Below are 23,882 nucleotides of genomic sequence, written 5' to 3'. Positions count from 1 at the left end.
AATTAGTAGTGAAGCTACACTATCATGTTTGGTTTGGAACTCATTTCTACCAGTCTAGTAGTCTCTGTCAGATATACAGTAGCTGGCTTGGTTTAATGTTATTAGAATGTAACCAACTACAGTAGTTATACTTCAGCTATACTTCAGAAGGGGTTTAATATCACTGGAAGTCTTCAAAGTCAAATTCTGTGCTCAAAAGTGTTTTATATGTTTTCTGTTTTATACACTGCAATAGCAGTATTGATGTATCCTGTCTATTTAAGAAATACCAAGTGTACATTTGTTTTATTTTTGGCTCACCTATATGCTCAATTAATATTTTGAATAATGGCATTTTCATCGGTTGAACTTTGATGTGTTAAATAAAGAGCATACAGTGTTTTGATCGTATATCACCATAGATTCGCACCCAGAAGACATATTTTGGTTGGTTTTCCTGTGAAGCTCTAAAAAGCCCTTGAATGACTTGTTTGTAAGACACCATTTTTATTAAGTAAACATTTTAACCTTTCTTGTAGATTCTGTGGCTACAGTAATGCTATGTAGTTTAACTCAAAAAGGGTTTGAAAAACTCAAACTCAAAAACTCAAATTCTATCCTAAAAATCCAAAATTCAAATACAACACACAGGATTTTGCTGAAAGGACAGATTAATGGCATGGAAACTTCAGTGTTTACCTTGGTGTTTCATCATTCCTAAAAATGGGAATAACTAGTTGTTGCCACCCCACTGAAGATTCTAGATTTTTGGGATCTTTAGGAATTTATGGGCAGCTTTATGTAGTATTATCGGTCAGATCAGTTTAATCAATTTTACTCTGAGACTTTAAATTCTACCATTTTATTTACTAGCTTTTTTGAGACTACAGCTCATAAATGCTTTTAATTCAGTTACTTTGTACATTATTGCATTTCCCTTTGTGTCCCACTCCCAAATAAGTAAGTGAATGAGTAATTTCTCCATTGAAACAGTGACGAACCATTAGACTACGACTATACAATATTTTGAAAATACAAAATGAAGGAATTTAAAAACATATAATTGTCATTAATGCGTCTTTTGCATCCAGAAGAAAATTTAGATCATTTTCAAATTAAAAGATCTGTTTTGGCGTCTTTATATACTGAGCAGACACCACAAAATTCTCACTCCATCATCTTATCTTCTCTCCTCTTTTCAGCTATGTATAGAACAATACTTAGACATCGTGACTCACAGAGAAGAGCACTCTGATATTCCGTTAGTCAATTATCAGTCACCAAAGGCTACAGAGAGGTCTAAGGGCATGCCAAGCCTTACCTCAGCTCAAGATGAAATCAGCCCCCTTAAATGCACGATACTAATGAAAACGTGATAAACGATCTGTGTTTTTATCTTTAATATGCATAATTATAACAATTAAAAGCTAAATACTTTATGTTGAACCGCAACCTCAAGATCAGCCAAGTATAACAAACTATCAGGAATGAAAACAGGAGCGAAACGTCAGCGCACACCTGAGCCTCGTGACTCAGGAGACGCAAACTCTCACTTTCATTCTGCTATGAAAGTACACACCTGGCCAAACCTCTCGCAGGGGTGCGACAGAGTCACAACAAAAGAGAGAGACAGACAAAGAGCGGCTGATTATTCTTCAGGAATGTTCATCTATTTATAGCAACCGTCAGTGCACAACCTGGTAGACCAGCCATGTGAAGAGCTGAGAAAGAGACATTCAGTTTACATTAGAGAGAGAGAGAGAGAGAGAGAGAGAGAGAAAGAGAGAGAGAAGGAATGATAAGCAGAAAGAGAGAAAGAGATGCAATAAAAGAGAAAGAGATAAAGATAGTGAGGAAAAAGAGAGAGGCATTCGAAATAATGAAAGAGATAGAGAGAGAGACAGAAAGAGAGACAGCCAAGAAGAGAGTGAGAAAAAACTGATAGAAAAAGAAATGCAACAGACAGAGAGAGAAACGCAGACAGAAAGAGACACAACACAGAGAGAGACAGAATGAGACACAACATAGAGAGACAGAAAAGGAGACAGAAGGAGAGACACAACACAGACAAAGAGAGAGAAAAGTAGACAGAAAGAGACACAACAGACAGAGAGAGGGGGAGACAGAAAGAGAGACACTACAGACAGGGAGAGAGAGGGAGAGAGTAAGAGAGACACAACACAGACAGAAATGGAGACAGAAAGAGAGACACAACACAGAGAGAGAAAGAAAGGAAAGACAGAAAGAGAGACACAACACAGACAGAGAGAGAAAGAAATGGAGACAGAGAGACACAACACAGATAGAGAGAGACAGGGAGACAGAAAGAGAGACACAATGCAGATGAAGAAAGACAGAGAGACAGAAAGAGAGACACGACAGAGAGAAACACCCAAACAGTACACAAAACACACTTTCACACACACACAATATCAAAAATGCCCTGTTTGTAAACACCTTTATATATTTATTTAGATTTATGTTATTTATTTATTTTTCCTCTTAATCTTCTTTACACCTCAATTCCAAACTGACATTTTTACTGTTCTTTTATGTGCTTCTTGTCCTTTTATGTTCCTTTTTAATGATGTTTTGGCAATACTGTAACTGAATATGGTCATGCCAATAAAGCTTATTGAATTAAATTGAAATAGACCAATGAAGATAGAAAGAGAGACACAACACAGACAGAGAGAGACAAGGAGACAGAAAGAGACAGACAGGGAGACAAGGAGACAGAAACAGACACAACAGACAGAGAGAGACAGAAAGAAAGAAACAACACAGACAGAGACAAGGAGACAGAAAGAGACAGACAGGGAGACAAGGAGACAGAAAGAGAGACACAACAGACAGAGAGAGACAGAAAGAAAGAAACAACACAGACAGAGAGACAAGGAGACAGAAAGAGACAGACAGGGAGACAAGGAGACAGAAAGAGAGACACAACAGACAGAGAGAGAAAGAAAGAAACAACACAGACAGAGACAAGGAGACAGAAAGAGACAGACAGGGAGACAAGGAGACAGAAAGAGAGACACAACAGACAGAGAGAGACAGAAAGAAAGAAACAACACAGACAGAGACAAAGAGACAGACAGGGAGACAAGGAGACAGAAAGAGAGACACAACAGACAGAGAGAGACAGAAAGAGAGACACAACAGACAGAGAGAGACAGAAAGAAAGAAACAACACATACAGAGACAAGGAGACAGAAAGAGACAGACAGGGAGACAAGGAGACAGAAAGAGAGACACAACAGACAGAGAGAGACAGAAAGAGAGACACAACAGACAGAGAGAGACAGAAAGAAAGAAACAACACAGAGAGAGACAAGGAGACAGAAAGAGACAGACAGGGAGACAAGGAGACAGAAAGAGAGACACAACAGACAGAAAGAGAGACAACACAGACAGAGAGACACAACAGACAGAAAGAGAGACAACACAGACAGAGAGACAGAAAGAGAGACACAACAGACAGAGAGAGACAGGGAGACAGAAAGAGAGACACATCACAGACAGAGAGAGAGAAATGGAGACAGGTAGACACTAAAGGAGTCAGAAAAAGAGGAGGTGAGAGAGAAAGAGAAACAGTGAAAGAGAAAGAGAGATACAGAAAGACAAAGGCTGAAAAAACAGAGTAAGACAGACGAATAAAGACACAGAGAGACAGAGGCAGCACAGACAGAGGGAGAGAGATAAAGAGGGGGAGTATGAAAAAGGGCCACACTTGGCTGTGCCAATCCGTCAACTCCATCACCCGCGACTGTCAGCGGGCCGCAGTGGACAGAGTTTCCTCAAGCATGACATTACAATAACGCTTACACTGCATCATATAAAAGCTGCCCGCCGTCCTGATACTGCCCATAAATTTAACCTCAGTGTGTGAGGCGGCGCGCCGGCTCACACTGCCTCTCTATCAGTGCATCAGAAAGAGGAAAGAAAGATGACGATAAAAGAAAACGCACCACTCGGGCCATCCCCAGCCTTAATGTCCAAACACTATATGGGCTTCTGCAGTGACCATACGAGTTTATGCTTGCCTTATAAAACACAACGATGCAGCACTTCTCCAACCTCTGCACTGCTAAAACACTGATTTATCTATCCGTGCAGGTCGGTGTTGTTTGATTTGAACTCCCTGAGAAGAAAAAGCTTCTAAAAATCCCCCTTTGGATTTACAGCATCTTTGTTCTTGCCAGGATCAACCAGCGCGGCTCCTGCGGCGTATCAACATCAAACACCTCGGAGAGGATAAATATTTTATCACCGAATCCCCTCTGAGGGAGGGATCTTTTGTTGAAGCGTCTCCTGTTGTTCCTCACGCACTTGAAAGATGACTAGAAACCAAACAGAGAAAGAGGCATGATGGTACATGAGCGTTCGGGTCGTCCAGCCAAAGAGAAAAAGGATTCAGCGAAGAAACGAATTAGATGCACAATGTGTTCAGACAACTCAGCACCTGGGAGGGGGGCACATGTTTTATGCCTTATTGATAAACTCTGAGGTGCTGATTCATTTCTATTTCCTTGATATTTCCACACAGGGTCAATTTCTTTGACCTGATATGCACCAATAACCACTATTGATCATGATCCCTTTATAGTTGGTGCAGCAGTATTGTCCCAATCAATAGAAGAAGGGTGAAGTTAGAAGACAGAAGTAAAGGGAACAAGCTTCTAATAAAGATTATGAAATAGTGATGCTGATGTCATATAAACGGTTTTCTTTTTAAATGAATTAACTTGATTTTTATTGGAAAATCCTGATTAATTGAGCAGTTTAGTCCACGCTTAATGTGTTCAAATCCAGAAAAGCAGACCAAACTGTTTGCCATGCTTTAAAGGAATAGTTTGATTTAAAAAGTCTAATCTACATAATTTTATAACACATAAATACATAATATATAAATAATGTTGGTAGAATTTAGCCTGAATTTTGTCTAAAATTTCATATGAAAGTTTGTGCCAAATGCATTTTATCAGCCAAAAATGTATAAATTTCGTGCAAAATTTCATACAAAGTTCATGCCTCCATATACAGTTGTGTGCAAAAGTTTGGGCACCCATGGTCAAATTATGCATTGTTGATTTTCACACATTTCTACACATTTTTATGCACAAGTATTGTTTATTTGTTGACTTTAACATATTGGAAAAAAAAACATAAAACTTGCCCTGTGCAAAAAGTTGTGGCACATTTTATATTTATGTTCTCTTTTTTCCAATATGATAAATTCAGCAAATAAGCTGAAAAATTTAAATTAGCAGAAAATCCTATATTTAATTGTGTTCTGTGTGGAGGACATGTTAACTTATTTTCACTTAACAAAACGTCATTCAACCAGGGGCGCCCAAACGTTTGCAGACAACGATAGCTGCTACTACTGTTTTAAGCCATGTAGGTGAATTTGTCCATTTTTATAAACAGCGTATCATACAGTGATAAAAACCATATAAGCAAGTCTATTTAAGATTACTGTAATCATTTTTACTTTGTTAGTTAATATTCTTGATTATATAAATGATGCATTTTTTTTTTTCAAAATTTCTGCATAATTAAATAGTTAAGGTATAAACAACATTATGCGGTGGTTTGAGATGAAATCTGTTGCTCAGGAGAAAATTACAGAGCCAGAATTGTTCACAGCAGTGGTGATTTGAACCAGATGTCCAAAGCATTTACTGCCTCTAAAAGCTCCTTTATAGAAGCTATTACATAAAATGCTTATGAATACGTTGCCTGATGCCCACTGGCGATTCTGGGATTTTTTTAGGTGGGGTCATAATGGGGCCATAGTTCCTCTTCAGGGGCCAAATAAATGCCTTCAAATTCCATGAGCTCCATAATTACTCACAATATCTGCGTAATACATTTGTAAACATTATTCACATTATAAACACATATTATTCAGTGTGTTTTACATTTGGCAGCAGATACGGTAAAAATTAAACATGAGGCTGATCATATCACAGCTGCAGACATGCAACCTCGTAAGCAGTGAAAAATGGGACAAGTTCAGAAATCATTGTGCAGGATCCAGAGGCCTGGAACATTTAGCATAAGCTATGAAGCATACGGTGCATTCATATAGGGAAACAGGCAGTTGCTATAGAACAGAGGGGACCAATCCTGGTCCTAGAGACCCACCATCACCTGTGCAAGGCAAAGGCCTCTGATGGCACCTATTAATTGAACCAGGTGTGTTTTTTAGGGGCTGGAGCTAAACTCTGCAGGCTGGTTGAGCTCCAGGACCAGGACTGGGTAGATTGGGTGGAAAAATTCAGCTGATTCATCCAGCTCTGCTGACGTCTATGATTTTGTTCTATGACAGTCTGAGACAGGTTTTTGGCCTGAAATGTATTTTTTTTTATCCATTCACGGTGGAGAGATACTTGCAGGGTGAAAAATAGTACTCAAATAAAAATAGTTTTCAGATTTAGCACTATTTTACTATTATCATCAGTAAAAGTATTTATTGCCCCTAAAAGCCTTATCAAAGAAAGTTATTGTATATATTATTAGTAATTACACCGATCAGGCATAACATTATGATCACCTCCTTGTTTCTACGCTCATTGTCCATTTTATCAGCTCCACTTACTATATAGGTGCACTTTGTAGTTCTACAGTTTACAGACTGTAGTCCATCTGTTTCTCTGATACTTTGTTAGCCCCCTTTTACCCTGTTCTTCAGTGGTCAGGACCCCCATGGACCCTCACAGAGCAGGTACTATTTGGGTGGTGGATCATTCTCAGCACTGCAGTAACACTGACGTGGTGGTGGTGTGTTAGTGTGTGTTGTGCTGGTCTGAGTGGATCAGACACAGCAGTGCTGCTGGAGTTTTTAAACACCTCAGTGTCACTGCTGGACTGAGAATAGTCCACCAACCAAAAATATCCAGCCACCAGCGTCCTGTGGGCAGCGTCCTGTGACCACTGATGAAGGACTAGAGGATGACCAACACAAACTGTGCAGCAGTAGATGAGCTATCATCTCTGACTTTACATCTACAAGGTGGACTGACAAGGTAGGAGTGTCTGATAGAGTGGACAGTGAGTGGACACAGTGTTTAAAACTCCAGCAGCGCTACTGTGTCTGATCCAGGCGTGGTAAGGAAAAATAGCACCCAAAGAAAAGTATTTGTTTTCCAATTTACCACTATTTTACTATTATTATCAGTACATCCAAACACTCAGAAGGCGCGTGTACGTTCACTGGTCATTTTTGGTACATAAAGTTGATATATTTGTGTAGCAATCCTCATGATCTCTGGTTCTTATTGCCACCATTGTAAAGTAATCAGAGTCTATATGTTCCTCTACAATGCACTACAATTTCACATCAAACCATGCTGAATGACTTTGTTTACATCTCAGCCATTAAATATATGCATAAATTTAGCATGATTCACCTTTTAAATGACAACATTCTTGTTTTTCTGTAATCTTTGCTTGAAGTGTTGTGACTTTTGCCTGCCTGCAAAAATATCTTCTTATCTTGATTACATCACCGTGCACCAGTGAAAATAACATTCATCAATAATAATGTTTCCATAATACTGAAATTCACTCATAAATGCATTAGGGTACAAAAGGAAAACGTGTTTATGATTTCTGATTCATAGCAAGTGTGAGATGATTCAGACATCCAGTTTCCACAGTGCTAATTACCATAACATAAGCTTACATTTCTTTATAGCTGCATTAGCCTCGTTGCTCCAGCGCAAAAGAAGCAAACTTTAGACAGCAAAGATGTCTTGGATGAATGACTACAGTGGGGAAAACTGTAAATTTGATGCTTTGTGAACTATTCCTTTAAGAACACTCTGAGATATTTCTGTCAGCACTTCCAGAAAGTCCCTTCAAAGTGACTGACAGTGCGCTGGAGTGGCTGGAAGCACTAGAAGTTTCTCTGTGAGTGTGAGTGGAATGAGAGATTGACAGCGGTACGCTGGGACCCGACTGCTGACAGCCAGCCAAGGTTTCCTTGCTGTATTCCCAGCAGATGGTCAGCTTCAATAAAACACTACAAGCCCCAGACACAGGGACAGAGAAGGTGTCCAGCTAGGACGAGCACCCAGATGAAGGTGGTAATTTAATTACATGTGATTAACCTTTTCCTCCAACATTCCCTCTGTCCTTTTTCACAGGAGCCTGTATGTACATCTGTTTAATTGAATGTCAATTTAATCACCTTTTTGCTTCATCAGTGTCTTCACTGCTCACAGGGCACTGGTGCGCAGTCCTGCACTGCTCTGCAGTACTGGAGCTGCTGATTACTTTACTCTCTCTCTCTCTCTCTCTCCACTGCCAGCAGCTCACAATGCAGCAAGGTGACTCAATGTTAACTTTCTCTCCAACGATAGACTGAGGCTGAGGCTGAGGCTGAGGCGGCTACAGTGGATTTCGCTTCTCAAAGGATGCTCTGCAGTGGATAGCATCAAAACCTTTCCCCACTTTCTGTCAAACTACCTCACTTTCATCACACACTAGCATCTATCAGCACTTTCCCTTAAAGGGGGACTTCAGCAATTTTTCAAAATGTGTGCATAATAAAACCATTAAGATGTAAACAATGTCATTCAGAGTGGTTTGGTGTGAAAAGCTCAGTTCTAGAGAAACTTATCAAGTCAGAACTGTTCACAGTGGTGGTGATAGGAACCAGACGTCCAAATCATTTAATGCCTCTTAAAGCTTCATCCTAGAAAGTTAATACATGTAACGGTTAAAAATACTGCCCGTATCTAAAATATTGTTTTTATGATAGTTTTGAGATAGGATTTTAGCCTGAAATTGATTTTTCTTAATAGTGGAGAAGTACATGCAGGTCTTTGTAAGGTACAATTTCAGATTTGGGTCATTCTACAGAAACGTCCATTTTTGTGTCCCGAGCGTTTACAGATATATTACACTTAAAAAACATGTTAGGGTTACAATTTATCTACATTTTAAAATAAAACAGTAAGTTATTTTAATAATTACACCTTCTTGAGCCTCAATTTAGCAACATTGGTTTTTAAATCAATCATATAGAATTCCAAGCACCACAGAAGAGCTCGTCCTCACAGTCATGTGTGAAGGCTGAGGCCATATTTTGAAGAAAAAAAACACGTTTTTCTGCTATTTTAACTGCAATAATCTATACATAACTATGAAATATATGATTTAAGTGACAAAGAAAACAAATGCTCAATAAATATTATAAAATATATAATGGAAGCTGTGGTCCCCCGGAGTCGTGTCACTGGTGTTACCACGTAACAAAAAATCTCTTATTTTGAAATAAAAGTCACACTGATGACATCACTTCACTTCCTTTTACCTGTTTTCTGAGGTTCTATGAAGAAAAGCACATGGTGAGTCCACTGTGTCTTTCAGTTATCAGAGATTTTCTCATTTAGCTCATGATTTCATATGAAGCTTTTAGCTGAAGTCACTGGTGTGACCGACTTTATTCTTTGGTAATTGTGAAAAAATAGAATACAAATGGATTAAATTGCATATTTTAGTGGATATTCCCATGATTGACAACATGTGATTTGATGCTCTGTAGCAGTAAAATGCATTGTTCATTAAAAATGTCTGTGGTGTTTCCTTTATTATGAGTAACACCAATGAGGATCAGTAACACCAGTGACTCCTATGGAGAGACAGAAAAGTGGACATTTCTGTAGAATAACTCATTTACCACCATTTTACTGGATAAACATTATATATAAAAACTCTGAAGACAAGCATAGGTTCACTGGGTGTTTTGTATAGAAAATAAAATGGCCATATTGGGTTAGAAACATCACGACCCCTGGTTCTTATCATCACCACTGTAAAAAAAATCAGTAAATATCTCTACAATATACCATTTCACATCAAACTCTGTTTACCTAATGACTGAATGATGCCAAAATTTTGAAAAATCATTAAAGAACAGTTTTGCAATAAATTAAATGCACATAATTTGTTACCCCAGATGTAGTGGATCAGCTAAGACATGTTCAGTTTCTTAAGTTTACTTTTTTAATTTGCACTTGCTAATGTTGCTAACAGGTAATATAGGCCTAGTGTAACCTTACCACAACATGCAAACTGCATGCCTAGATCATTACACACTTGCCATGCCAATGCTGTATTACAATCAGATATAGCCACTGTGTAGTAAACTGTTATAAAAATGGACAATATGTCATATAACTAAATCAGCTCCTGCTGAAAAATTAAACTAATTAAGGCCAGCTTTATTTGCTAGCTGGTTTTAGGAGGTTTTAGCTGGTCCTTCACAGTCCTTAGGTAGATTTTTGCCAGTCTAAGATGGTCAAAGTGGTTCACCAGCTGGATTTCCAGCTAGACTATGTGAAAACATACCTTATGTTGGTCAACCAGCTTAAGCTTAAGCATCTTGAGCTGGTCATTTTTCAGTCTTTTGACTGTACTTTTGTAATTGTTTATGATTACAGCATGTGTTAGAAATAGTTGAGATTAGTTTACAGCTCAACTCTGTTTGATTTGCGTCTGTTGCAAGATGCTAATTGGTTATAGCTTGTTTTTCTTGCTGGCTACTAGATTTGAACCTTTAGCGCAAAGCTAAAGAAACAAACTTCAGACAGCAAACATGTCTTGACTGATCGACTACATGTGAGGTAAGGACAAAATTGTGTAAATTTGATTTTTTGCTGAACTTCTTGCTAGAAAAACCAGCACAGACCAGTATAGCTGGTCACCAGCAAAACCAGCATATGTTGTGTTTTGGATGCTGGTATGTACACATACACTAATGCCTAGGGGCGATTTAGTACCTCCAACTGGCCTGAATGCACGTCTTTGGACTGTGGGAGGAAACCTATCCTATCACAGATCCAATCTACCCCATTCACCCCACACTTTGTCCAACACTGCACAAGTTTTAATGTTGGTGATGTGACCTTTGCCAATAGTCCATGTACTCACTACCAGCTTATTAAATCGATATGAATAGTGCTAATGGGTGCCATCTCATAATAGCCCAATTAAGGCTTCTTAGCCCTTTTGAGAACATTTGCAATTAGTCTGTCATGATGGACGTCCGCTCTGTTTGGAACTGACAGCGTAGACGTGTAAAAGCTTTGAGTAAACCCAAAGGTCACTGTGCTTTCTGAATATGTTTAACATATCACTGGAAGTATTGAATATATCATCTCTCTCACAAATGAGTATGATCTAGCAAGGCAAGCACACTGGTCAAAAATAGGCTTTAGTGAAATGTATGCAATAAGTTCAGAGAGCTGAGACGGCTAAATCGTATTCATGAGACGCTTCTCGTTAGCATATAGCAAGCACCAAAACTTCCATTGGGAATCTGGTTTGTGCTGTGAGCTCTCAGTGGCCAGGAGGCCGAGATTTAGCTGGGAGTTGCCTAGAGGTAAGTTATGAAAAAGCATATAAAATAAAGGATGAAAAGCACTTCTGTTGGTGTAAAATCGTCCATCTAATGAACTCATTTTTCATTAGTGAGAAAAGTCTGCCCTCTTGTGGATGCACCTGACATTACATGCATCTTGTCTTTAAAGTCCATTATAGGTGGCGCCTGCAAAGCTTCTTCATAATTCAATCACTGAAATGTAAACAAAGTCAAAGGGTGGTGTGATGTGAAAGACGTCATTGGGAAAGTTACAGACTCGTTTTTTACAGTGGTGGTTATGGGAACCAGGGGTCAAGATGTCCACAACACAAAAATAGCCATTTTATTTACTACTCAAAACCACCAGTGAACCTACACACATTTTATATATGTTTATAATGGTAAAATAGTGGTAAATCTAAAAATGAATTTATGCTCTTTGGGGGCTGTTTTGACTTACAACACCCCACATGTACCTCCTTCATGCATTTCATGCTCCATTTTGAAGAGTTTTTGCGACAAAAATTTATCTCAAAACTACTGTAAAACAATATCTCAGGCACCAGGCATTAAACTCCTCAGACATCTGGTTCCTATCAGCACCACTGTGAACAATTCTGACTGTAAGTTTCTCGAGAACGGAGCGTTTCACACCAAACCACTCTGAATGACTCTGTTTACATCTGTTTAAATCTGTAGATCCTTCATCATGAAGAAGATGACAGACCTGTTTAGCCAAAACATTTGCGATTTGATGATTAAAAAATTAGAAAATCAGATCATTTCACTCCAGGCCTTTAATACATATTTAATGTGACAGCAATTTTCGTTATCAATGAGCCTGAAATGAAATGTCTAACCAAATGCACCAGAAAAAAAAATCATTACTGATTCATTACATGTTGATGTGCTGCTGTTGGAATAAGGTCCCTATTTGTAGGCAGGTGAAACAAACCTGTGCTGTTCTGGTATGAGCAAGCAAATCACTGTACTTACTGTTACCTACTGCAGAATAAGCATTCCGATTCCCCCAAAACCATATGATGTTTTGATGTCCTTGTAATGAACTGATTTGGCCTGGACATTGCAATTCAGGGAAGGCGGAGCTTGTTCAAGTACAATTTCCTTTTATGGAGTTAAATTATCATAGAACATATATAATATAACAAAACAGGATTTACTGCTTTCTTTTTCCTGCACCCAGTCAGACATGCTGTTTCAGTCACTTGAGGGGTCACTACAGGTTCTCCACATCACTGATCTATAAAGGAAGCTTTAGGTTGTGACTGAACATCAGTGGGCAAAACCTCCCATCAGCATCTCAGTATGGTATTAGCTGCTCCCTTCCTTCTTTTAAGCTAAATTATGCTTTATAAAAGCAGTAGGAGGCATTATAGAAAGACCAATTACAGAGTAATGCTTGTCGATGGGGATGCAGTGATATGGGGTTTGTTGGCGGATGCCGATATTTTTTACATGCATAGGTGCTGATGCTGTTAATGAGGCTTAAACATTATTAAATGTAGAAATTAGCATTACACCTGGATTAACATTACAGAGAAAAATAGCATTAATTTCTGTTGGCTTATAAATGCCATAAAATAAATACAGTGCAGATATTTTAGCACAGTATCCCAGCATTGGCTAAACAATCTGCTGTTCTAGAACACAATAAATATAACACAAAAAATATCATCTAAACATCTGTCCAATGTTGATACATACATACATACATACATCATCTAAACCGCTTGTCCTTCTGGGTCGCGGTGGGGTGCTGGAGCCTATCCCAGCTGTCATTGGGCGGAAGGCAGGATACACCCTGGACAGGTCGCCAGTCCATCTCAGGGCATCTGTCCAATGTTGATCATTTTTTTAAAGCAATGATCTACCGATATGATTCTGGTATCATCGAGCATCCCTACCTTTCACACAGTGAGCGCCTCTTATTTTAGATCTTGCAACTGTCCGCTGGGTTTTTTATTGCTCCATTTAGTTGATGCTTTACTAACAACTGGACAGTTACCAGTAAAGGGCATTCACGGTGCAACTAACCACAGGTTGTAAAGCAACAGTGCTCGCAAGAATTTGTAGCATCCTTGGTAAAAAAAGAGCAAAAAAGCCTTAAAATGGTCTTCATGGTTTATCAGCCTGATAGTGTAATGAAAAGAGTGAAATCTGACCTTTCAGTCGGACACAATTAATCAAAGACAAAATAAATAAATGTTTAAATCTAAATGTTTTTCCCCTCATAAGCAGATGCCACAATTATTGGCGTACCTGCAGCACTTAGTACGTGGTGCACAGTCCATTTCCCACGATAACTGCATTGAGTAATCTCGTACAAAGCTCAATGAGGTGAGAGAACACGCTCTCCTTTATGTACTCTCCCCTTCAGTTCACCCTACAGGTTCTCAGTAGAGTCTAAGTCAGAGGACTGGGATGGTCACTTTATTCTGTGGTCAGTGAATGTATTTTTGTGCTGGTTTGGAGGTGAGCTTTGGGTCATCGTCCTGCTGGAGGAGCTAAGCACTAACCAGTGTTAAGCACTGTTCAGACAGGATTAGTTTTCCATGGGGAGGTGAGGTTAATGCCAGTTCACCACAGCATGTCTGTAGTGTTTATGACCAATTTGCTGAAGGTATTTGGAAGAAAAATAGTCCTGCAATATCACAGATACACCAGTGTACCTCATACCTCTAAACCACTGCAAAAAGAACACAGTGGCCATCCTCGTCCCCTGACTTAAACCTCTTTGAAAATGAGTACGGTGAACTAAAGAGTTATGATAGATGACGCTTGCTTTTTTACCCCAAATCCACTGGTGTTTGTTGCCAAAAAGCCCCCGAATGGAGATTATCTCCTGTAATCAAATCTTTTTAATATAGAATATTTTCTCTTAAGAATGTATTTATGTCCATCTCCAGGCTATCCTACCAGACACGGCGGCGTATGGCACAGGAGTCAGAAACAGGTAATTCCATTATTCTATAACTCTCTGAAAGGGGACAGTTTGAGAACCTTCGAGGCTTTGGGCCTGACTGATTGTGAGTCTTCTTGACATCATTAAGATGCAAAAAGAATCTTTGTTGACTAAATCTCACCAATGACACTGTGGTCAGTTTTGTTTCTGAACCCATCCAAGACTGTATGCACACACACACACACACACACACACACACACACACACACATATATATATATATATATATATGTATGTATGTGTGTGTGTGTGTGTGTGTGTGTATATATACATATTATAATCTAGTTTACATATAGTTTGCATAAAGGTAGAACAGCTTTGACCAAGTCTCCTCTCTCTCTCTTCTTGAAGCTTTTGCCTCATTTAAGCCTCTCCATTCTTTTAATTATGTTTTCTTTTTCATGTTCCTCTAAGCCTCTATTTTTATTACATTTTATAATCTATTATTATTATTATTATTATAATTATTATTATTGGCGGCACGGTGGCGCAGTGGGTAGCGCTGTCGCCTCACAGCAAGAAGGGCCTGAGTTCGATTCCCGGCCGGGCGACCGGGGTCGTTTCTGTGTGGAGTTTGCCTGTTCTCCCCGTGTCTGCGTGGGTTTCCTCCGGGTACTCCGGTTTCCTCCCACAGTCCAAAAACATGCAGTCAGGCTAATTGGACTGGCTAAATTGCCCCTACACACACACACACACACATCTTCTAAGTCGCTTCTCCTTCTGGGTGTAGGTGAAGTAAAGTAATCTAAAACTTGTTTGAATGCTCCTGGCTGTGTTTTAAATCCCCATCAGAGAAACAAAATGAAAATCAGCAATCTTTATGTTTTGTTTTTTTCACACTTGCATGAAGCAAAAAAGATAAGTTGAATAATTTTGGACTGAATTCTATTCACTTTTTTTCACGTTTTGCATTCAATTACTAGATTTTGGTGCTGCATTTTGTGCATTCTCAGGACTCTCAGAAAAGAGGTCTCTGACTGAGTTTGGAACTATTTTCAGCACCCTCAGAAACAGGGGGCTCCACAGGAGTATGGAGAAGCACAGCTCCCCCAATAGGTGGGCTTTACTTTATCCTTTCTGCAGCTGTGTCGCATCTTCAGTGTGGAAATAAGAACTGATGTGCTGTGACTGAGCTTACAGTGCCAAGGACACTTGTTTTAGATCAGAGAGAGAAAGAGGTGGGGGTGAGAGCACCCTCAGGGGTCTTCCCCATCTGACACAGACTTGGTCAAAGCAGTTATAGCTTTATGCAAATGATATGTAAATTAGACAGTCTACATACACAGTTGTAGATTTATCAAAACTATTAGACTGAGCTCAGAAACAAAACTGAACACAGTGCCGTCGGTGAGATTCAGTCCACAAAGAAAGTGTCTCTCTTGTGCATCTTAATGACATCAGCAAGAGTTGCTTTCAGTCAGGCCTTGAAGGTTCCCAAACGGCCACCTTTCACCCGGTTATACAATGATGGAAAAGCCCAGTTCTGTACCATCTGCCGCCATATCTGGTAGGGTAGATTGGAGATGGGCATAAACAAGTCCTTATCTAATGTCACAGCGTCCTTCTCAAGGAACACGTCACAAGCCTCATTATTACTGGGTGTAAGAAACAAATTCTTAAGAAAAAAATCTATAAAAGATTAGACTATGGGAGATAATCGACATCCTTTCACTGATTTGACTTACCATAAAATCCAGTTCCCAGTCTTAGTGATGTTGTATGGTGTCCCTTGGTCTAGTCAGACAACTCAGAGGCCCGGCATCTGCAACAAACAGTACTGGGCAAAAGTTAAGACACCTGAGAAAATCAGAATTAAGAAGCTATCTGGAGGTAAGTATTTAATTCCTCAGAAAAAGCACTAATATTAGAATAAATACACATAATATTAATACAACACAGTGATTTTAGGTATGTCAGTGTGTTCATCTAATCATTTCTGAACATCTCTTTGTGGAAGTGCAGCGTTACTTGTAGTAGTCATTCTGTACCTGGTTTGGCTAATCAATCCTTCATTGAATTAAATCAGGTGTTCTGGTGAAATCCATGTTGTGGGGGCTTCCAGGAGAAATCTGGAACCAAACTTTGTTGTTCTAAATAGCAAACAAGACATCAACTACTTTTTTTTTTTTTTAAATAAAACATTCTTGTTAATTTATACTGTCTTTACACAGAGCAGGTACTATTTGGGTGGTGGATCATTCTCAGCACTGCAGTAACACTGACGTGGTGGTGGTGGTGTTAGTGTGTGTTGTGCTGGTCTGAGCGGATCAGACACAGCAGTGCTGCTGGAATTTTAAACACTGTGTCCACTCACTGTCCACTCTATTAAACACTCCTACCTTGTCAGTCCACCTTGTAGATGTAAAGTCAGAGACGATAGCTTATCTGCTGCTTCACAGTTTGTGTTGGTCATCCTCTAGTCCTTCATCAGTGGTCACAGGACGCTGCCCACAGGACGCTGTTGGCTGGATATTTTTGGTTGGTGGACTATTCTCAGTCCAGCAGTGACACTGAGGTGTTTAAAACTCCAGCAGCACTGCTGAGAATGACCCACCACCCAAATAGTACCTGCTCTGAGGGTCCATGGGGGTCCTGACCACTGAAGAACAGGGTAAAAGGAGGCTAACAAAGTATGCAGAGAAACAGATGGACTACAGTCTGTAAACTGTAGAACTACAAAGTGCACCTATATAGTAAGTGGAGCTGATAAAATGGACAATGAGCGTAGAAACAAGGAGGTGGTCATAATGTTATGCCTGATCGTTGTATATAAGTATTTGCATCTTTTCCAATAATACATGGTGATTTTACAAGCAAAAACAATTATTGCTATGTTAAATGGTTTTAAATAATAAGACTTTGGCACAGGACTGTGTATCACATTGCTTAAACAAACATATTACAATCCATCAGTCTGTTTGGAGACACTGAATGTAGCTCTAAACTCAGTTGGGATACAGTAAAGAACAATTACTTTATTGCTTTAAAGAACACGGGCGTACCTCACAACAGCCAAAAAAGACATTTTTGGAACTCTTCCAGTTTCATCTGGCTTGCCTACTTTGAAGACACTGCTCTCCTGGAATGTACAACAACAGCCAGAGGAAACAAGTCCAAAACAAGACCATCTTATGGTCAAACACTGTGAGAGAACCGTTAAACATAATGAGAGATCTGTGACGATTTGAACTGTAATTCAAGGTCAAAGTGTGCAGAAAGTCTCTTTATGGTTTATTTTACTTACATTGTATACTTAACATATCATGTTGCTTCCTCACTGTGTGCAATAATTATTATAATAACAATAATTATAATAATACTTTTTATTACTAGCATCTAATATCACCATCATACCGTCATCATCACTGCTAACATCTGGGTCAGTTTTATATTTCTTGTATATCAGCCTTATGCTTCTTGTAGTTGATACGCTTTCTTAATAAAATATTGATCACAAAACACGTCTCACTGATGTTTATTAAGCTCCAGGCATTTGTGTTTATGGTTTGATGGTAGCAGAATTTTTCTTCTCGCAAGCCTTACAAATAATTCGCTGCCAGAGAGATGGGGCGTAATGTTCATTTTGGAGTCATCGCAACCAGCTCTTGCAAGTATCCAACTGGGACCCTTGGAACATGTTTTGGTTCCCGAAACACCATCTACACTGTGTGAGGCGGCACAACGCATCTGCAGCTTGTTTTACAAAGTGGATGTCCATTCACTTGTTTGAACCTTCTTATTTCCCCATTAATGGAGGAACACTGCACCGATCAGGCATAACATTATGACCACCTCCTTGTTTCTACACTCACTGTCCATTTTATCAGCTCCACTTACTATATAGGTGCACTTTGTAGTTCTACAGTTACAGACTGTAGTCCATCTGTTTCTCTGATACTTTGTTAGCCCCCTTTTACCCTGTTCTTCAGTGGTCAGGACCCCCATGGACCCTCACAGAGCAGGTACTATTTGGGTGGTGGGTCATTCTCAGCACTGCAGTAACACTGACGTGGTGGTGGTGTGTTAGTGTGTGTTGCGCTGGTACTGAGTGGATCAGACACAGCAGCGCTGCTGGAGTTTTTAAACACTGTCCACTCTATTAGACACTCCTACCTCGTCAGTCCACCTTGTAGATGTAAAGTCAGAGACGATAGCTCATCTGCTGCTGCACAGTTTGTGTTGGTCATCCTCTAGTCCTTCATCAGTGGTCACAGGACGCTGCCCACAGGACACTGGTGGCTGGATATTTTTGGTTGGTGGACTATTCTCAGTCCAGCAGTGACACTGAGGTGTTTAAAAACTCCAGCAGCACTGCTGCGTCTGATCCACTCGTACCAGCGCAACACACACTAACACACCACCACGTCAGTGTTACTGCAGTGCTAAGAATGATTCACCACCCAAACAGTACCTGCTCTGTGAGGGTCCATGGGGGTCCTGACCACTGAAGAACAGGGTAAGATGGGGCTAACAAAGTATGCAGAGAAACAGATGGACTACAGTCTGTAACTGTAGAACTACAAAGTGCACCTATATAGTAAGTGGAGCTGATAAAATGGACAATGAGCATAGAAACAAGGAGGTGGTCATAATGTCATGCCTGATGGTGGTGTGTTAGTGTGTGTTGTGCTGGTCTGAGTGGATCAGACAGCTGCTGTTGGAGTTTTAAACACCTCAGTGTCACTGCTGGACTGAGAATAGCCACCAACCAAAAACATCCAGCCAACAGCGTCCTGTGGGCAGCGTTCTGTGACCACTGATGAAGGACTAGAGGACGGACTGTCCAATAGGAATCTCCCTCTTCACCTGTTTGACAGGCTCAACTTTTGGCTGATTAAGGCTGAAAGTGAAAAAACCTGCTCTGTAAAATTTCCCTCAAGCCACATTCATGATCATTTTGTTTAAAAGCTTTGTATGAGGTCATTTTTCTAAAGGCTTTCAATGTTTTGGAAATCGAGTCACCACTACAACCGTAGAGAATAATTCTAACTTGTTTCTCTAGAATGGCACAATTGACATCAAACCACTCCGCCCGCCTTTGCTTACGCAAAGATATTAAAAATTTGTTAAACTCCTCTTTAACAGTTTTTAAAAAAAAATAAAAATGATTCCACTAAACATACACAAATGTTTTGAGAACACAAAACTATGCTTATAGTTAAAAAAAATAAAAACCCAACTCCTCTTTGTGGAAAAGGCCTGTAACCATTTACTTCCATTTGATAACAATTAGGTTTGATAATGGTATATTAATCCCATTGCATCTAAACTATTTTCTCTCCCACAGACTGTATTCCACTTTTCCCTTGACTTTGTATTGTGAATACACTCTTTGAAAGAGCCTCAAGAGCCAAGCCTCTTTATGTGAGGTGCATCTGAAAAATGTATAAACAGGAAAGCATATGATCGGGGAGAAGTGTATTTAAAAGTACATAAAGCCTCCACTTTTCTAAAAGGAAATTTAAAAAGCAACACCAAAAAAGTACTATACAGGAAAGGGTTGACAACTTCCAATTCCTCAACCACTGAAACATTTTTTTACTGCAACATCAACATTATAGAATCTTGAATAATCTGTGACTTCTGTATTGTTAATTTATCTGCAGGCTACAATGTTGAGAAAGTTTGATAAAGTTATGTGGTTAATAATTTCATAACATGGCCAAATTAACACTGCATCACTCCTTTCTGACAATGTGCATCACCAGCATTTACACAAACTGCAGATCCCAAAGTTACTCAAACTAATCAATTGCACAAACACAGGGGACAAAAAAAAAGACCAATTATCCATCCAAACATTGTTTATTTTTGTCCAAAAACTTTACATTTATGCCACCAGTGCAGAAGCTGTGGAGGATTCGCTGTGGAGAAAAACAATGATTTGCATTAGATGCAGAAAAGGACTCGAAATAATATAAACTCAGATGAGCGCTTTGTATGAAGGGGACTGGCAGCACTGGCACAAACAATCCAGACTGCTAATTTACCTCCAGTGTTGATCTAGCACATCAGAAATATCTCAGTTCTTACAGGTGAAGAATGGGACAATGAAATGTGCAACTCTACAGCTTATAAGTTCTAGCTAAAGTTTAGTTCAATAAAGCAAAAAGTATACTTCTATACTTACTACTTCCAGTTGGGGGCAAGTACTCTCTTGGTCTTGTAGTAGCGAGCAAGCCTGTGGATCCTGCTCTCAATGAGAATCAGGCGGAACTTGGAATCCTTGTCCTGCAGAGACACATCGGTCAAGCTCCACACAGCGCAATACAAGCACCACATAGCAACTGGCCATATCTATTCCTCTGGATTAGTATACCACATACACAGCATCAGCCCAAAGGCTCTAAGATGATCTAGAAACATGCAGGACAATGCCCTCAGCAACCTAATACAGACAGTGTGTCCAGATATCATGGTACCCAGCCACATTACGCTACTATATGCTACTGAAACAGCACAATACATGCCCACATGATCAAAACTGTCCATAAACTCAGCTGTAGTCGTATTTACCTTTCTGTTCCTCTCCAAGTGCTTCCTCACAGCAACGGCCTTCTTGATGAGGTGGTACAGATCCTCAGGCAAATCGGGGGCCAAGCCCTTGGACTTCAGGATCCTAAGGATCTTGTTGCCAGTGACGAAGCGTACTTGGGCCACACCATGAGAATCCCTCAGGATCACACCTGAAACACACCACACAAGTGCATGTCAACTAAAATATTTCTATAAAATACAGGAAAAAAAACAAAAAAAAAAATCAAAGCCATGATTGTTAAATGTAGGTATTTAAGCAGGAATCCGCAAGAACAGCATTTACTGTGTTTATTTTGTTGCTGTTGCATGGCTGGCATGCTGAGGTGGATGACGAACTACAGTCATTCCCTCTAGAAAAACGCTTACTCCAATACCAACTTTACTGAAGACAGCCTCCAAACATGGTAAACAACCATAAATTCCATAACATACCAATCTGTGAGGGGGTCAGACCCTTCTTGGCCAGTTTAAAGATCTGCTCTTTAACATCATCCGATGTCAGCTTCAGCCACTAAGCAACAGAGGGAAACATTAATTAGGAAAGCAGTTTAAAAATAAAGTTAATTATAAATTATATGGACAGTCTGGAGAGCCGGTACTCACTGTGGGGACACTGCGCCTGTATGGAAGTGCTGACTGGGACAAGCCCTTACTGAAACACAAAAAGGTAGAAAACATGATCAGTAACCACTGGAAATCTGCCATCCAGGCCTATCGAGTAGCATACTGTTGTTGAAAGAAAACCTCGTGTCTCCAAAATGATCACTTTACCGGTAAAGGGGGGGGGAAAAATCGTTTTTTATGTAAGTCAATGGAACCAGACGTTTTTTTTCCCCCCTCAAGTCATTTTGGGTTGTTTCTTTTGGTCCGTTCATCATGAAACTTACACACATGTAAAGAGCAACATACATTTCCAGATTATGTGAAAAACTGAAAAAGGGAGATGTGAGGTTTTCTGACAGCAACGATAAACAGCTTCAACCATGTCGTCTTCAGACACCATCAACATACAGATGAACATGAACTACAATATTAAAACGTTTCCAAGACATCTGCACATCGTTACCATAGAGTTTAGTTCTTATATCTAGCTTTAAATGTACATACATTAACTTTAATTCTCAACGAGAGACGAACGTGCGGCGCTGAACCAGCATGATTCGTTTTTAAGGGTCTGAAATGTGAACATATTGAGGGGGAACGTTTGAGAAATGCTCAGACCTGTGATTTAGGCTCATTTTTCTGATATTACAGTGAATATTCTCTATTAGAGCGACTCAACCCGCTAAAGAACCAACACCGACTCAGTGAATCTGCAGCGAGGCGCCCCAGCTTTCCTAACAGGCGCGCGGCTTCACACCCGCCGTACAGAACCGAACCGAACCGAACCGATTCTGCTTTATGAATTTATTAAATCTCAGCTGTCTGTCTGCATTACCGAGCACCGGGCTGCCGTCCCCTCCGCCGTGCGCCCATCCGCGGCCATGATGCCTGCTGGGCTACACGGCGGAGGGCGGGTTTCCCACTAAACGCACTTTTATTCACCGATACCGGGCATTTCAGTCGGCTGTTCCACCGACAGGACCGCACTGGGGCTTCGACCAAACCGCACTAACACCGTTTACACCGCTGTGATCAGTATTTCTGCGTAAAATAAAGACGTACCCGGGAGCGTGCATGCGACCCATGATGGCGATCAGCGGAGCCGAGAGAGAGAGAGAGAGCGGATACACGAGGCGGGGGGGAAGTAGCGCCTGCAGCGGAACTGACGTAATCAGGAGAAACAACAAAAGTCTCTGAGTACGATAATTTTGACAATGTAGTTATATATTATATTATATTATATTATATTATATTATGTTATATACGTATGTTTACTCTTTATTTTATCTATTTTCATACGTGAATTTGAAAAAAATACCGTAAAAGATATAAATATGTGAATGCAAAAATCTCTATAAGTATAGAATACAAATATAGTCTTTTAAAACCTTATTCATATATTTATCTCCGTTAATAAATACATAAAAAGACACTTTTATGTTTTTTTTTTCACGTTTTATCTTGCTGGGAGTGGGTTTTACACAAAATGTATCAGAATAACTGAACACACACACACACACACACACACACACACACACACACACACACACACATATGATAGATAGATAGATAGATAGATAGATAGATAGATAGAAAAAAATTTCCATTCAAAATCTTCTCAAACTACCATTTAAAAAATCTCAAATCACGTTTATTGTCACATCACATTTACACAGATGGAAAGTGAGTGAAAATCTTAGGTGCGTAGCCCCCTTATAGAATTTAAATACAAAGAAATATAAATATCTAAGAAGAAAAAGAAATATATATATATATATATATATATATATATATATATATATATATATACCGACTCCGCATATACACATATACACAATATACACTAGTATTGCACTATTCCAATGTACAGTTGTACAGTAATAAATTATGTAATAAAACTATGAAATGTACTGTTGTACACATTTCCGTATGTGCAGTTAGTCTGAGGTAGATAAATAAATGAGATGCAGGTACTCAGGGATAGAAAACTGATATGGAAATCTTCCAGATTATACAAGATATGGTTATTATACCCAGAAATCAGACATTACTCAACATTAACATTTAACGTGTCTTGAAAACTCAGAGGTAAGAGGTTTTTAGAGTCTCACATTACAGTCAGAGGACTTTTTTCTCCACCTGATTCAGTGGAAAGTCGTGTATGCGATCTGCATGTCAGGCACACGGCGGATTCGTGGGTGGTGAGCATGTAGTGCTCAGCGGAGCTGCGTGACGCGTGCCTGTCTGGACTCTGACCATCAGTGTCGGCCCCTAGTGGTTGTTTGTGAAACAGCATCCAGTTGCGTACAGTACTGCTCTTTTCCTCATATACTTCATGTTACGTATTACGCGAAGAGCAGCAATAATCGTCTGTGTGTTTTACTTATAAATACAAGGCATGAA

At 39.6% G+C, this 23,882-nt stretch overlaps 1 protein-coding gene and 1 non-coding gene across 2 annotated transcripts; both read right to left on the bottom strand.

Annotated features, from left to right (window-relative positions):
- Positions 1-20,125: 20,125 nt before the first annotated feature.
- Positions 20,126-22,632, bottom strand: rps13 (ribosomal protein S13). The gene is made up of 6 exons (XM_036587015.1): positions 22,542-22,632; positions 21,480-21,528; positions 21,309-21,387; positions 20,856-21,025; positions 20,470-20,570; positions 20,126-20,203 (listed from the first exon to the last, which is right to left on the bottom strand). The coding sequence occupies exons 1-6, from the start codon at positions 22,562-22,564 to the stop codon at positions 20,170-20,172; spliced, it is 456 nt and encodes a 151-aa protein (XP_036442908.1). The 5' UTR covers positions 22,565-22,632; the 3' UTR covers positions 20,126-20,169.
- On the bottom strand, positions 20,274-20,402 carry LOC118819587. Its single transcript, XR_005008190.1, has one exon. It is a non-coding gene; the product is annotated as a small nucleolar RNA SNORA19 (small nucleolar RNA).
- Positions 22,633-23,882: the final 1,250 nt, after the last annotated feature.

This window comes from Colossoma macropomum, unplaced genomic scaffold (assembly GCF_904425465.1).
Source record: "Colossoma macropomum unplaced genomic scaffold, Colossoma_macropomum, whole genome shotgun sequence".
In the NCBI taxonomy this organism is placed as follows: Eukaryota; Metazoa; Chordata; class Actinopteri; order Characiformes; family Serrasalmidae; genus Colossoma; species Colossoma macropomum.
The sequence above is the reverse complement of the archived record's forward strand: the minus strand, read 5'-3'. Positions and strand labels throughout refer to the sequence as shown.

Coding starts and splice junctions, on each gene's coding strand:
- rps13 (XM_036587015.1), bottom strand. CDS start 22,564: ATGGGTCGCATGCACGCTCCCGG. Junction 21,388..21,479: donor ACAGGCGCAGTGTCCCCACA/GTGAGTACCGGC, acceptor TCTGTTGCTTAG/TGGCTGAAGCTGACATCGGA. Junction 20,571..20,855: donor ACTTGGAGAGGAACAGAAAG/GTAAATACGACT, acceptor GTGTCTCTGCAG/GACAAGGATTCCAAGTTCCG.